Raw genomic sequence first — 14,366 nt, 5'->3', positions numbered from 1 at the left:
GATACAGAGATGAGAGACAGCCCTTTGCAGATCAGAGTCTTTACACAGCAGATAGTGAAAATGAAGAGGATAAGAGAAGGACAAAGAAGACCATTATGAAGACAGAAGAGAGTTCAAGAATAGACAGGACAGAAAGTGAAGAATCTCGAAAACCACTTAACAGTACGTTTGCTGTAATAGTCATTTTAAAGTTCTCTTTATTTGTATAACAATTGATAAAGAAACTTACTAGTGTTAAAATTCTTAAGTTTGTAATAGGATTGAAAGTGTGTTCCTCATACTGTTCTGAAAAATCAGAAGTATGTCTGAATAGGGAAGTGCTGAAGTGCTGAATGTGAATACCAATGAGGTATAGTGGCCAGGGATGTATCAGTGAGAGGGTTCGTGTGGGTGAGACCCATGTCTAGTCAGTTTTAAAGTCACACGAAAGCTCATATGTTTTATAGATCTTTACATATATAGTTTTAGCATGCATATATGATTGACTGACCTGAAGCTACTTGGAATCCTTGTTCTGTAGTTTTATTTTATTGCCTCTTGATAGGAAGGCCTCTACTAGGTTGTTAATCGATTATCATCAAATAAAATAGCATTATCAGATGCCAAAGTAATACATCCTTCTCCTTCAGATCTTTTTTTCTTGAATAAAGTCAATTTCTCAACATCTGTCAAGATTTCCATATGCCCTTCTATTTTAAAAAGTAGTAAAAAAAATTTTTTTTGCAGTATTTTAGCACTTGATAAGTAAATGTTCCGGATAATATTACTTAATGCATGTTGAATATCTCAGATCCTGCTAATTCCATGTAAATTTAGTATATGTATACAGTTGTTGACTTTTGCCTTTGTTCACATTGCCAGTGAAAAGGCAGCTGATCAACAGGAATGGAAGAAATGGTGCTGTGTGACAGTGCCTCATGGGAGAAACAGACAGTAGGAAAGCCCTGTTTATAATAAGCTCGTTAAATTCATGTCTGTGGGAATGCATTTTAGGGTTCAGAGAATTATCTTTTTGTTTTCTGTTGAGAGAACTAATGCAAAATGAGAAGTAAAGGTTTCTTAACAGCTTACTTTAGTTTTGAAGGTTATTTTCTAGAAAGAAATGTAGTTAATTCACTCAAGTAAGGAATATAAATATAATCATCTTCAATAAATACCAGACATTTTAAAAATACCTCAGTCTGTATCTTGGTTAATTATGGAGAAAGATGGGAGAGATGAGGAGAAAATGAAAGTAGAGAAAAAGTAGGCTAGGGCAGGAAAGACCAAGTGGTATTGTGAAGCAAGGTAGACTTTAGAAACTACCTGCCACCTTGTTCATGAAGTTCTAATGCTTTTTTTTTTTTTTCTTCCATCCTTTGTCTTCTTCATCAGGGTTTTTTACAAGTGTGAAATCAGAACTCAGGAATAGATCATCAGAATATTCTGATATTTCTGATTCAGAAGACTCTGGAGCTGATTGCACTGCACTGGTATGCTCGAAACCCTGTGACTTCCGTCATTTGATGAGAGATAAGCAACCATGGACTTCACCTAGGAGGAAGTCAAATAATAGCCCATCCCAAAGCTTGTCTGTCTGACTTGTGCAATACAGGGTCTTCCTATAGTTATTTTATACACACATATTCTGTGACTATCCAGCTTTTGTCCAGCTTTTGACAACTTCTCTGCCTATATTATTCTTAGATTGATTGTATTTTTCACAAATATGTTTTATATTTTATTTTTCCTTAAAATCCATATAGTGTGTTTTTAAATTTAGGTTGTATGTTACCATAGTTACTGGAGATTTCACTTTTTTTCATATGAAACATTGAAGTAATTCAATGGTAATTAAGATTCTAAAAAAAAAAAAGATTCTAACTTTCTCTGGATGGATGAAGTCTTTTTTGATTTGTTTGTACAACCTTGATCAATTTCTTAGATAACTTTGTTTCCATTTAATTATTTATTATCTCAGAAAATTAATTTTACCACTGAAGAGTCCGAAAGTTCAGGTGATGAAAAGAAACAAGAAATAACATCAAATTTTAAGGAGGAATCTAATGGGATGAGGAACTTCCTACAAAAGAGTCAGAAGCCATCTAGAAGTGAAATTCCAATTAAAAGGTGGGCTTGCTGATGGTAGTATTTGTTTTACATTGTGATATAAATGCAATGAAGACTTTTTTTAATTTAAAGTTTTTTTAACTTATATATTTCATCAGAAAACATATTCTTTTCTCTTTGGATGACCTTCTCCTTAGGGAATGTCCTACCTCGACAAGCACAGAGGAAGAAGCTATTCAGGGCATGCTGTCTATGGCAGGGTTGCGCTATTCCACGTGTTTACAAAGGCAGATGCAAAGCACAGACTGCGGTGGTGAGAAGAACTCTCTCCAGGATCCTAACAGCTGCCACAGCAGTAACCATGAAGTTAGGCAGTTGTATCGCTATGATAAACCAGTAGAATATGGTAAGAAACATAAGACATTAAGTCTCTGAAAATATATGATCCCCAATTTAATAGCTCTATAATCCTAGTTTAGGTTAGAGATTGTATGAATAAAGACTATTTGTTACACATCTTTAGTTTGACATGGTGTTAAGAAAATTCACTAAAAAAATATATAGCACTGACAGACAAATCATGTAATATGTGAGCATAAGAACACAAAATTTGAATTACCCAGGTCTGAGAATTGCATTCACTGGCACAGCTTTGCCTTTGCTCTTGCAAGACTGGAGTTTCCTTTTCACCACTGTTAGGTTGACCAGTTGGAAGGAATGTTTTGGTCTCTTAAATGGTCTGCTTAACTAAAACAGTCAACCTTTTTTTTCCTTTTATGAGAGGGAAAACAAGTTTTGAACTGTTTCTAATTGAGGATATTCTTTCTCCTCCTTGAAAAGGAAGAATTAGGAAAGAGTAGACTCAATGGCATGTCAGTGATGCCACCTAGTGTTTTCTTCTCTGTGCCTCCAGAGAAAAATTTTGTTTGCCAAAAAGTCTGAGAAGGATTTGGGAGAACAGAGTACTGCATTAAGATTGAATGCCAGTAGTGTTCAGTTCCACATAAGTAAGAGTCAGCCGTAGACCAGGAGCTTGATATTCATTTCATTTATGGGATAGGTAATATTGATCCCATTTTACAGAGAAAAGAAATAAGATTTATTGAAGTTACTTGTTTGTGTGTGGTATTGGGAATTGAACTCAGGGGGTGCTCTACCACTTATTTTAAGATAGGGTCTCACAAAGTTGCCCAGGCTGGCCTTGAACTATTGCCTCAACCTCCCAAGGTTGCTGTGGATATAGATCAGTGGTGGAGCACTTGTCTAACATGCATGAGCCCTGGGTTTTATCTCCAGTCCTGACAAAACAAAAACTAAATGTAAAACAGACCAAATCTGGACTTACAGGCATGCACCACTGCACCTGCCTTAGTGAACTTATTTTAACTTGCTCATACTTTACATATACATAGATAGCTATTCAGAATTGTTATAATTTGAACTTAGTATTATCTGATCCCAAAGTCGTTGAAGGTTAAATAGTTTGCCTAAAGTTTATTTGGTAATGGAAAAACTCATATTTAAATCTGGGTTTGTCTGTCCTTCTCTGCTCCATTTTTGTCTTCTTATAATCTGATTGGTCCTTTAAAAAGAAAGCTCTTTTTATGGAAATAATTACAAAGTTCAAGCAAACACGTGCCTTTAATTCTGTATGGGAAAACATGCCATTTTTAGAGAGTATATTAACATTTGGTTTTACGTCAACAATATGTGGCCATAGGTGTTCTAGCATCTGACATAAAACCTGTCATATAAAAAGTCTTTGAGAGAACTGAAAAAAGTAGTAACAAGTATGGTTGTAAGCTGATAACTTTTGTTTTTGTTTTGAGAGGGAAAAAGTGTAGTGAAAGTGAAGGTATATGAATAAATGTCTAAAGAATTAACAAAATGGTAAGCTAATTTTGTTCTTTAAAATCAAGTTTGTACAAAGATAATTCAATTAAAACTTCTCCCTAGGATACCATGTCAAGACTGAAGATCAAGACTTGAGGACTTCTTCCTGGGTTAAACAATTTGATAGAACTTCCAGATTTAATCCTCAGGTATATTTCAAGGTTGAAACATTAAAAGGAGATTTAAAATCATCATTATTTTGATTTCTAAAACTGTAACTGGTTGTTAACTACTACCTCTAGGAAGCCAAAGAATGGCAGTTACATGCACATTTGAACAACTGTCCATTTTTAGAGATTCTGCTGTGATGCCTGATGCTTCAAGGCTTAAAGACAGAATGTGATATGTGATATGGAAAAGAGTAACTTTTTCAAGAAAGAGTTGAAACCGTTGGCAGCGGTTGGCAAACTGTAAGGTTTTATCTGGTTAGAGTGAAAAATGAGGAAAAGAGCATCTCTTTTTCATCTCTGATATTGTCTCTTAAACATTTTGATACTAAATTTCTTTCAGGATTTGATGAAAGTTACAGATTTCTTTCCCAAAAAAATATTTAATTGACTTTTGCTTACATTTGCTAAATGGTGCGTGCTGTCATCACCAAATCTCCATTGACTACAAATTAAAAACCTCTGCTCTAAGACAGAAACTAGATGTTTTAGGATCTCAGCATATTTGTGCTTATACCATATAGAATGAACCTCAAACAGCATTAAAACAAACAAACAACAATAACAACAACAACAAAAAAAACTAAACCTACAGTAACACCAAACAAAGAACATGATAAGACCTTTTGCTGCGAGCCTTAGAAAATGGCAGCCAGAGAAAGAATCAGTGTTATCATGAAGTGGAGTGGGGTCTCTAAAACTCCCCAACCCCAGTCATACTTAAGAAGGAAAGTAAATCAAGCAAATGCAGAAATACTGTCATTTCTCTCTTGTCTACAAAAAACACTTTGAGGGAAATGGTGAGAGGAGGGGAGCTGTGTAGGCAGTTTAAGAAAAAGCGAAAGGAGACTCTCATGAATAAAGATTAGTGTTGTACTGATAGACCTCAGCAGGACTGGAAGTGTCTTCCAGAGCCTTGGGTTAAGTTGGAGGTGTGAACTTAAACTCTCTGAGGGGGAGATGTATGTGTGTGCACAGAAAAGGCAGTAAGACTCTGCCTCCATGAATTCAATATTTTTGATATCTGAGTAGTGGAATTATGGGTGGTTTTCTTTTCTTGGCTTGGCTTATCTGGATTTTCTAAATTTTAGTACTTTTGCAATAAGAAAAAGTCAGGTTTTTTGTGGCAAAGTTTTTTTGTCTTGCTGGGCCTTGCACATGCAAGACAAGTGCTGTACCCCAAGTTTTTTGTTGTTGTTGTTAAAAAAAAAAAAAAAGGCTTTGTGTAATCTAGTTCTTTGAGCAGACAGATATGCTCCAGAGTCAAAGATCAAGTAAGAAGTTTCTTACCGGTTACAAATCACTTTTTCAGTGTGTGATTTTTGTAGTGGATTTTGTAGTGGCTGGATATACAGTTTGTTACTTACTAACATCAGAGGGATTTAGAATTAAAAATAAGCTATTAAAAAATTAAAAGTTGGGGCTGGGGATGTGGCTCAAGCGGTAGCGCGCTCGCCTGGCATGCGTGCGGCCCGGGTTCGATCCTCAACACCACATACCAACAAAAGATGTTGTGTCCGCCGAGAACTAAAAAATAAATATTAAAAATTCAAAAAAAAAAATTAAAAGTAAGCTATTATTTAAATCAGGCTTTTGTGTTTTGTATTGTCTTTGAAAATAAATGAAGAAGCAGAGGGCATATGATTAGCAAGATCACAGTAGAGCAAATCAAATTTCTTTTGTCTATAATCTAGAGAGATATTACAATGGCATGTCAAATTATAGGATTATGATCTAGAATATTTGTTAGACTAATTTACAGCAATTCTGTATTTAATACTACTACTTTTGAAACTTATTTGATCAATGCAGAGTCAGATCAAATGTTTTTCACATTTCTTTCATACACATGTGTGCATAATTAAAGCTAGTTTCTGAAACATCACACTGCAGGGTACTCTTCAAGGCCAGTCTGTTCCTTTCTCCAGCTGGTCATGACCTTCTTAGTTAATTTCAAGACTCATTAGTTAGTAGTGTCTCCCTGCTTGAAGATTAACTCAATAGTCTTGAGAGACTGAAAGAAGAATTATAGTCAAATAAAAAACAGGCTTGGGGTTCTGGAATTAGGGATTTTTCTAGCAAACAAATACAGTGTAGATGAACCTTACAGAAGTTAAAGTCCTTTTTTTTTTTTTTTTTTTTTTTTTTTTGGTGGTACTGGGTATTGAACTCAGGCACTCCAAGTTAACTTCCAAAAATATAGCACATTACATCATGAGAGTTTTGTGGAAGCTGTGATGTGCTAAGGAAATGGTTGGGTCTCTGTGTCCCATCTTGTATCCCCCATGGCTCATGGAATGGCAGCAGACACCTCTGTTATCCCTCCCTCCCTCCTCCCCTTCTTCTTGAGTTAGTTATAATGCAACTTCAAGACCTGGATTCTTCTGAACTATTAGATTTATTATGGATGGGATGACCATCATGAAGGGTGGTCATCTGTAGCTAATACATTAAGAAAACTAAAATTTAGTAGTTTGTTTCTTTTCTCTCTTAACTTTGCTAATATAGAGTTTGAATACCTCACTTATCATAAATCCTAAAAATTCAGCTTTGTTTCCTTTTTTTTTTTTTCAGGACCTAAGCAGAAGCCAGAAATGCAACAAAAAGGAAGGTTCATCAGAAACTAGTCAGAAGGTGCAAAGTAGGAATTATATGGAGAGCAGTGGCTCAGGTCTTCAGAATGGAAAGTACGTGCAGAATTCCAGCTTGCTTTCAGGGGCATGCCAGATGAGTAATGGCAGCCTAAGCCCAGAAAGGCCAGTTGGTGAAACTTCCTTTTCAGTGCCCCTTCACCCCACCAAGAGACCTGCATCAAATCCACCACCTATCAGCAACCAGGCAACAAAAGGTAAATTTTAAATATTTGCAGATTAAGTATATTTCTGACTGTGTTTGGCAGTAGTGGCATCATTAATTCATTCAAGATGCTCACTATCTCATGAATTTTGACAGCTCTGTAATAGTATGCTCAAGCTACTGTGGGAACAAAAAAGGAAGTTACCTGGCCAACCCTGAAGATCAGGAGGAGACAGATCCTAAAAGTAGATGATAAGGAGTTAACCAAGCTGAATTGGGGAATAGATAGAATAGACAGAAAGAAAGGCTGAGGAGAGAGCATTACCTAAGGTACCCAAGAAAGAACAGTTTGTGAGGTTTCGGTGAAATTGCAGTACATTTTGTAGCTGAAAACCATAGTTTGTTTAGAAAGAGGTTAGTCTTTACCCCAGCATGATGAGGGGGAAGAGTTTTAAACAGTGTAAGCCCATGGATTGGAGTCGTGGCTGAGTGGTAAAGCACTTGCATAGCACGCATGAGCCACTGGGTTCCATCCCCGACACCACATTAAAAAAAAAAAAAACAGTTGAAGTCCAAAAGTGTGGCTTGGTGTAGTCAAATGCCTAATGGGCTTGCTTACTGTAAAATTCTCTTTAAGTCTTTCTGTGCTGTCTGGTGAGTATGCTTTTCATTGTTGTTGCTGTTTTATAGGTAAACGACCTAAAAAAGGAATGGCAACAGCCAAACAACGTCTTGGAAAGATCCTTAAGTTGAACAGAAATGGCCATGCACGTTTCTTTGTGTGACAGAGCCACTGTTGCAGCCACTCTTCACTTTGGAGACCAGTCTTGGGGTGCAGAAGCCTGGAGCTTCCACCACCCCCTGCCTGGAACATTTGCGTGTACAGTAAGAACACTGCCCGAAGAACAGAATGAACCTGATGCTGCATTTTCACTGTGCCACACCCACTCAGCAATAACCCTTTGGACCTGGTGGGGGAGAGGAAGAAGGAGGGTAGAACCTTAAAAAGAGACCTCGAACTGGAAAGGGTCTCTTGTCAGGGCTTGAATTTCATTTTGTTGTTGGTAGTGTCTTGATTTATTTTCAGTAGTAGGGTAAAGAATTATCAATAATTTATTTAACAGATTTTTTTAAAGTTAACAGCTTTTAAATTCTTTCTTTTTTAAAGCTATTTATTTGGAAGATTTCTGGAGAAATATCTCACTAATTTAGATTTAAGAATGTGAAGGTTTTTAAATTATTTTTGATAGTGTGTGTGTTACATGTGGGAAAGAGCCACAGTAACAGTAACTAGTCTGGACTCTTAAATTTGATATTCAGGTTAAAGTCTTAAACAGGGATTTGATGCATTAATTATTTTAAATTAAGATGTATATGAAAATCATTTTATTTTATATATTTCATGTGTTTTTTATAAGCTATTAGCTTCGCTTTTGCTAACATTCAAGGTGCATACTGTTATCCAGGTTGATTCCCTTATACCCCACCTTCCCTCTGCACCCCCCTGTCATTTTGTGATGACTCTTCAAGACTCTTCTCTTTGCAGGGAAATACTTCCATAGCCAATGTGTAAGAACTTCATAAAAGATCCCTCATTTCTCATTTCCTTTGTGGTTTTCTTCTAAATATAAAGAACTAGGCTTCTTATGTTTTCATTTCTGCTGATGATATCTGGGTCCCAAAGAGAACAGCTTTAATATCTTTTTCCTACTTGTGCGGAAAGTATTATAAGTTTGGTTAAATAGTCATGTTTGTATTTTTTCCAAATACATTTGTAACTACAGAGGGCCTTCTTCCTACTGTCAGTGTTGGAGGACAGGGCCAACGCCTGCTGCAAGGTTATATCTCATGATGCTTTTACTCTTTACACCTAATTTGTTGAAAAGTATGAATTGATGTAGGATATACAAATCTGCATAATAAGCCGTAATATAATAGAATTATACTATATTAAGTTGTATAGATGCAAGCATGTTGGAGTAGATCGTGTGTGTGTGTGTGTGTGTGTGTGTGTGTGTTTGTGTTTACTTTTTCTTAACCTTGTGCATAATTATTTCATATATGGATTTGGAGTAAAATGGGTGCTTCTTTTTGCAGTTTCTTCCATATATCTTAACTTGACCAGTGTATACTTAGGTTAACTATCTGGTTGAACTTTAAGGTAATCATTTATCTCCTTTATGTAAAATTTTTACTAAATATTAGTTTTCAGTTGCTTATCAGAGTTTCTGGTTTCCCTTCCCCACCCCCACCCCCACCCATGGTATAAAAATAAATGATTGCTAGGGGTGAAGTGGAACTATTCCTAAGTCTGACAATATAGCATTTTACAAATTTCTACAAAGACAATATAGGCAAATAGGCTGGAATTTATTTTTATGGAGAAGAAATATGGCCATACTACAGATTTGTCTTTTTTTTTTTTTTAATAAGCAAGGTAGCAGGACTTTTCCTTTCTGTATTAAGTATCACTTAAGTTATTAAGAAAAAAAACTATACCATTATCTTTCATGGTTGCATTCAAATATGTATTTCCAAAGAGAAATATTTCTTACTCTGTCTCCATTCCAGTATTTCATGAGATAACTATGAAATAACTTCTGAGTTGGCCTTTTTGGTCCAGAGTGTCTGGGCCAGAGTCTGAATCTTATCTGGTTGTCAGGAAAATAATTTTTATGGAAATCCTTAAAATTTGTAAACAACTTACTTAAAACCCTGTCTGTAGTATACCTAACTAGTGGAGAAATGGCTGTAGTCAACCATTGGCTGGTCATCATATATCAAGATGTAAAAATCTGGGTTTGATTGATTCTCTCACCTTCCTCCACAGTATATCTCTATATACTTGTGTGTCTTGGTTTTTTGTAGACCCTGTTTTGATGTTATAGTATACATATTTTTATTTTGGTTTAAGAAATAGGACTATAGTTTCTTTTTCCAGTTACATCATGATCTGGATTTTTTTCTTTATAATTTTCACAACTTATTTTTAATTACTTTTTTCTTTAGCCGTAAAAATTGAGAAAAAACATAATTTATTTTTAAAGAACAAAAATCGTGGCCACTATCCACCCTGTGTCCTTAGATCAATAAACACTAATTCTGATTAGCAAATATGTAGAATTTTTAAGTGAAAACTGTGGATTTGTTTTTTGGCAGTTTTAGCTCACTAACTGGCTAAGTTCCAAAACTTTCATCAAGGTCATATAACCACTATAAGAGAATACATGTATCTTTTTTTCTGAATTGGTAAAAATTCAGCCACCCATCCAGTGACTTTTCTAATCAAACCTCTTATAAAGTTACTGCTATGATGCATTCCTTTGTCTCTTGGAACTGACTGAACTTTGAGGTAATGACTGCCAGTTTCTGGGCTCAACAGTAACATTAGTAACCTTTAGTGTTTCCCTTAGTTTTGTTTATAATCAGTATACCACAGTTTAGACAGGAAGACAGCATTTAGTTAGTTGTAAGCAAATACAAATATGTAAAATCAAGAATTAGTGATTTAATGTATGCAACTTAACAGTAGTAGTAATTTTTCTATATTGATAGTAATTTTCCTATATTGATTCTTAACTTGGGATCCACTGTACTGTAATTCACATCATCACACAATGTTATGCTCCCCAGTACTGACGAGTGATATAAACAATACAAAGCTGGCAGTTTATAGTAATCCAGTGTCTTAGGAATACATTTGAACTTCATAAGTATCAGTTCATTTCTGAAGCATACAAAATTGAACATTCAGACTGAAATCATAAACTCAGAGAGGAAACAAGTTCATCTTTATCACTAGTTAAATACTTAACTTGAATGTTCTATTTTTAACAACCCTAATTATTGCCTTTTCATTGTACTCTACTGTATGTATTCATATGGGATCAGCAGGTATTTATCAAACATTTACTGTGTGCCTCGCACTATTTAGTATGGTAGGGTAATGTCAACTTGCAATTGTAGTCTTTGCCCAAGAAATTCTCCAGGAACTTAGCAGTACTATTTTCACTTTTAGGCAAACTTCAGTAAAAGAGGGCTCATTCATTAAAAAAAAAAAAAAAAAAGTAGCTTATCTCTATTAGTTTCAATTGAGATATCCCACTGTAGAAGTAAAATCCACCTGAGTTCTTTAAGAAACATTTCAAAAGTTAGTTAATAATGTTGGTAACATAAAGATGTGAAATGATGTGGAAGAAAGCAAAAGGTCCTGAGTTTTGGTCTAAGTTCTGCTTCTGATGTGTCAGCTCTTGACCTTAAATAAGTCACTTAGCCTTTCTATCTTAGTTGTCTTATTTGTAAATTTGGATGAAAATGCTTATTATACTAATTACTGAAGAAAAACATTCCTTAATCTATTAATACTTCATATTTACAGAGAATTGATCATTATTTAAGTTACAACTCGTAATGAATGCATCTTTATATACATTTTTAAATGAAAACTGTTGTTTCTTATCAAATATATGCTATCTAAAAAAATCCGAAGATTCTCTAACAAGGTGCTGAATTACAGTTAGATCCTGTGCTTGAAGTGAAAGAAAAAGAGGTGAGCTAGTTTATGGATAGGAAAGTGAGAGAGTTTATTCTCAAGTTCATGAAGATGATGTAAAATGATTAAAAGATACCTTTAGATTTTAGTACTGCTTTCCAGATTTGGCATACTTTTGAGGTACTGGAGAAAAATGGAATAAGTTATGGAATTAAAATTATTTAGCAACTACCCTTGGGACTGGTAGAAAGACATAAGGTGGTTAGGAAGACGGAACTCCTCAGATAGCTACAGGTTGGGTGACAGTTGCCTGGGTAAAAAAAGAAATCTTTGGAGTAGTGCAGGAAAGGAGACTGACTATGTCTTCTACAGAAAATAATCTGCTTGTTTCAAAATATGCTCTCTAAAGTAGTAAGGCTACTTTGGAGAGTTGATGAGAATGATTGCATGGCCCAGTATGCTACTGCTAGAAGTAACTGTTACAACAAATAAGCATTTTTAGTTTTTGCATGGGAGAGACAAGGGCTTTCATAATATAAACATCTTTCAGAAATTAAATCTTTCTCATTAAATATTGACTAATTTCTCCTTATATACAGAAAAGCTCTTGCCTAGTTTGTGCAAGGCCCGTTTTTAGATCCCCTGCACTTCAAAAGAGAGAGAAGCGAAGTCTCCCTATTCCTTTCCTGATGTCCTTCACCTTCATCCAAAGTGATCTTGAGGGTGAGCGTCATGTATCTTTAGCCTAGGAAAGCCAGTGAAAAAAGGAGACAAATGTACATCTGATAGGGCAGTGATTTGCTTAGGGACACAGGGTGAATCTGCTTGGGATCTATAGAATAAAACCTTGCTTCCTAAAACAGCTCCTGTTCTGTGACACTGCAGCCTCTGCTTGCCTTGCCGTAGATAATGTTCATATGCTTGAGGTCAGATGGAAAGGAAGGGGAGAAATTACTATACTTATTACTAAATTGCTGTTGAGTGTAATGTCAACTTAGTACTATAGCCTTACTAAAAACCCTTCCCTTATTTTAAGTTATTTCTCAGTGAGCATGCCATAAGTCAAAGAAATACTTGATATTACATAAACAGTTTTAAGATCATCCAGAACAAATGCATATTTCCAAAGCAGTTAACTTATTGTGATGGACTGGTTTTATTCCTCTGTAGAGATTTTTCCTTCTTTAGTTGGGAGGAGAAAATAATACTGAGTTGAGAGACCTTTAGATTCTCCCTCTTGCCTTTGGTGCCCCTTCTTGTGTCTTAGACTTTGTCTTAACAAGTGCAACATTACATTTTTTTTAAAACTGTATTCAATGATTCTTCCAACAAGTTTATCTGCTCTGCACTATTTCACTAATATACCCTGGCTACCACGTAGCCCTTGACCTCCAAGTAGTTTACCTATGCAAAACCCATGACCTTCTGAATTCACTTTTCTTTATTTCAGAAAGCACTCATAAACAGAACTTCCTTTTAAAAAAAACAAACTTATTTTCAACCAGTTTTATTTTGGCCATTTCTTTTCCAAAATATAAGCTATTTCCCCCTAAGGTTTTTCACCAAAACAATGGTCATTAAGTGCTAGGATATATAATATTTTGCAGTAATAAAATAACCCAGGCATACTCTTATATTTATTTGGTGGATTTTGGTTGGTAAAAATTACCAGCATTAAATGTAATATATAATGAGGAGTTGATTCCTTGTCTAGAATCATTTCTTCCCTCTAAGATTCAAAAGTAACGTTTTATTTTTTACAAAGCATACATATAACTTCCACACTATAGTCAGGGACCTGAGGTGTAACTTAACTAAGTGAACCCCAAGGTTATTTTATCTTGTAAAAGAAACCTAAACCAAACTAAGGGCCTTACAGTTTATGGTTAGACTGAATCAAAAGCTACAGCCTCAGTTTTTCCACAAACAGCTTCTGGCTGCAAAGCACGTCGTGCAGTTATTAGGCATGGAGTAGCACCGATCAGGAAACGCACGAGCATCTTTGCAGACTGTATTTCCTTCGGAAAAGACTTTTCTACTTTTAATATAAATTAAGCCATAACAGTTTCATGCTGTGGAAAGAGGGTGAAAAGGTTCATTTTAAGAGATTATATAGTATGAATTTTCACATTTACTGTGAAATGTCTAATTTTACCAGTGCTTCAGCAAGTTTTCTTTTGGGGGGATGTTGGAGGGTGGTGATGGGGAGGGGTAGTATTGGTTTTGGGGGTTTTAACTCTGTGAAATTTGAAAAGGGGACAGTTGTTGGCTATGGTACTTACTAGTTTTGTAGTAATGTTTTGCTAGCCTGACTGACTTTCCTTACTGGTTTTTATGTCTGCAGTCCCAGGTGACTGTTACCCTTCTTGTTTTGAGTGTCTGCGGAGTAGTGTCTTGTCTATGTGTGTAGGCAGCCAGTGTGTGTGCACATGTGTGTCCTTGGAATACAGAAGCACACTGTGTGACAGTGAAACGGGGTGTGGCTGGGGAGTGGGATGTGGAAGCTTTAAGAGCATTTTTTTTCGATTCATAACAGTATTTCCCATCTTTTGCCTGCAGGCAGGGAAAGTGTACAGTATTTATTTTGTTTCTGTTTTACTCTGAATTTGTAAGTCTTTAAGTAGCTTACATTGATTATTATAGGGGAAGCAGTGACTTGTTTAAAGTTGTATTTGGTATTCTTACTTTCCAATTTCTGTATTTTAAAATATTAAAATTAAAATTGTATTACTTCTGTTTTGATTTTTTAGCATTCAGTGTATTTTTTGCTCATTTTGTTTGAAAGTATAAATTTCAAAAGTTGTGTAAAATATGTCTCTGAAAGAAAAAAAAATCCAAATTCTATATCCAATTATGACTTTCTGTTCCCTTTTTCTTATTGAAATCTCAGGAAATTATTTAAGAATGTGAAAAACTGTTTCTTACTTTCTCTGAAAATTTAATTCCAAAAATTAATGTGTTTTATTATT

The 14,366-nt window shown here is 35.2% G+C and overlaps 1 protein-coding gene across 1 annotated transcript in view; it reads left to right on the top strand.

Moving 5' to 3' along the window:
• Kdm7a (lysine demethylase 7A) overlaps positions 1-14,139 on the top strand; it is an 82,246-nt gene extending 68,107 nt beyond the window's left edge. The window contains exons 14-20 of the mRNA XM_078040637.1: positions 8-162; positions 1,375-1,472; positions 1,961-2,109; positions 2,247-2,455; positions 4,006-4,091; positions 6,684-6,957; positions 7,596-14,139. Coding sequence (XP_077896763.1) covers positions 8-162; positions 1,375-1,472; positions 1,961-2,109; positions 2,247-2,455; positions 4,006-4,091; positions 6,684-6,957; positions 7,596-7,690 — 1,066 coding nt within the window. The 3' untranslated portion in view covers positions 7,691-14,139. The remainder of the gene's footprint in view (positions 1-7; positions 163-1,374; positions 1,473-1,960; positions 2,110-2,246; positions 2,456-4,005; positions 4,092-6,683; positions 6,958-7,595) is intronic.
• Positions 14,140-14,366: the final 227 nt, after the last annotated feature.

The sequence above is a fragment of the Ictidomys tridecemlineatus genome, chromosome 2 (assembly GCF_052094955.1).
Source record: "Ictidomys tridecemlineatus isolate mIctTri1 chromosome 2, mIctTri1.hap1, whole genome shotgun sequence".
NCBI classification, from domain to species: domain Eukaryota; kingdom Metazoa; phylum Chordata; class Mammalia; order Rodentia; family Sciuridae; genus Ictidomys; species Ictidomys tridecemlineatus.
Note: the sequence above shows the minus strand (reverse complement) of the source record. Positions and strands in the feature narration are given on the sequence as shown.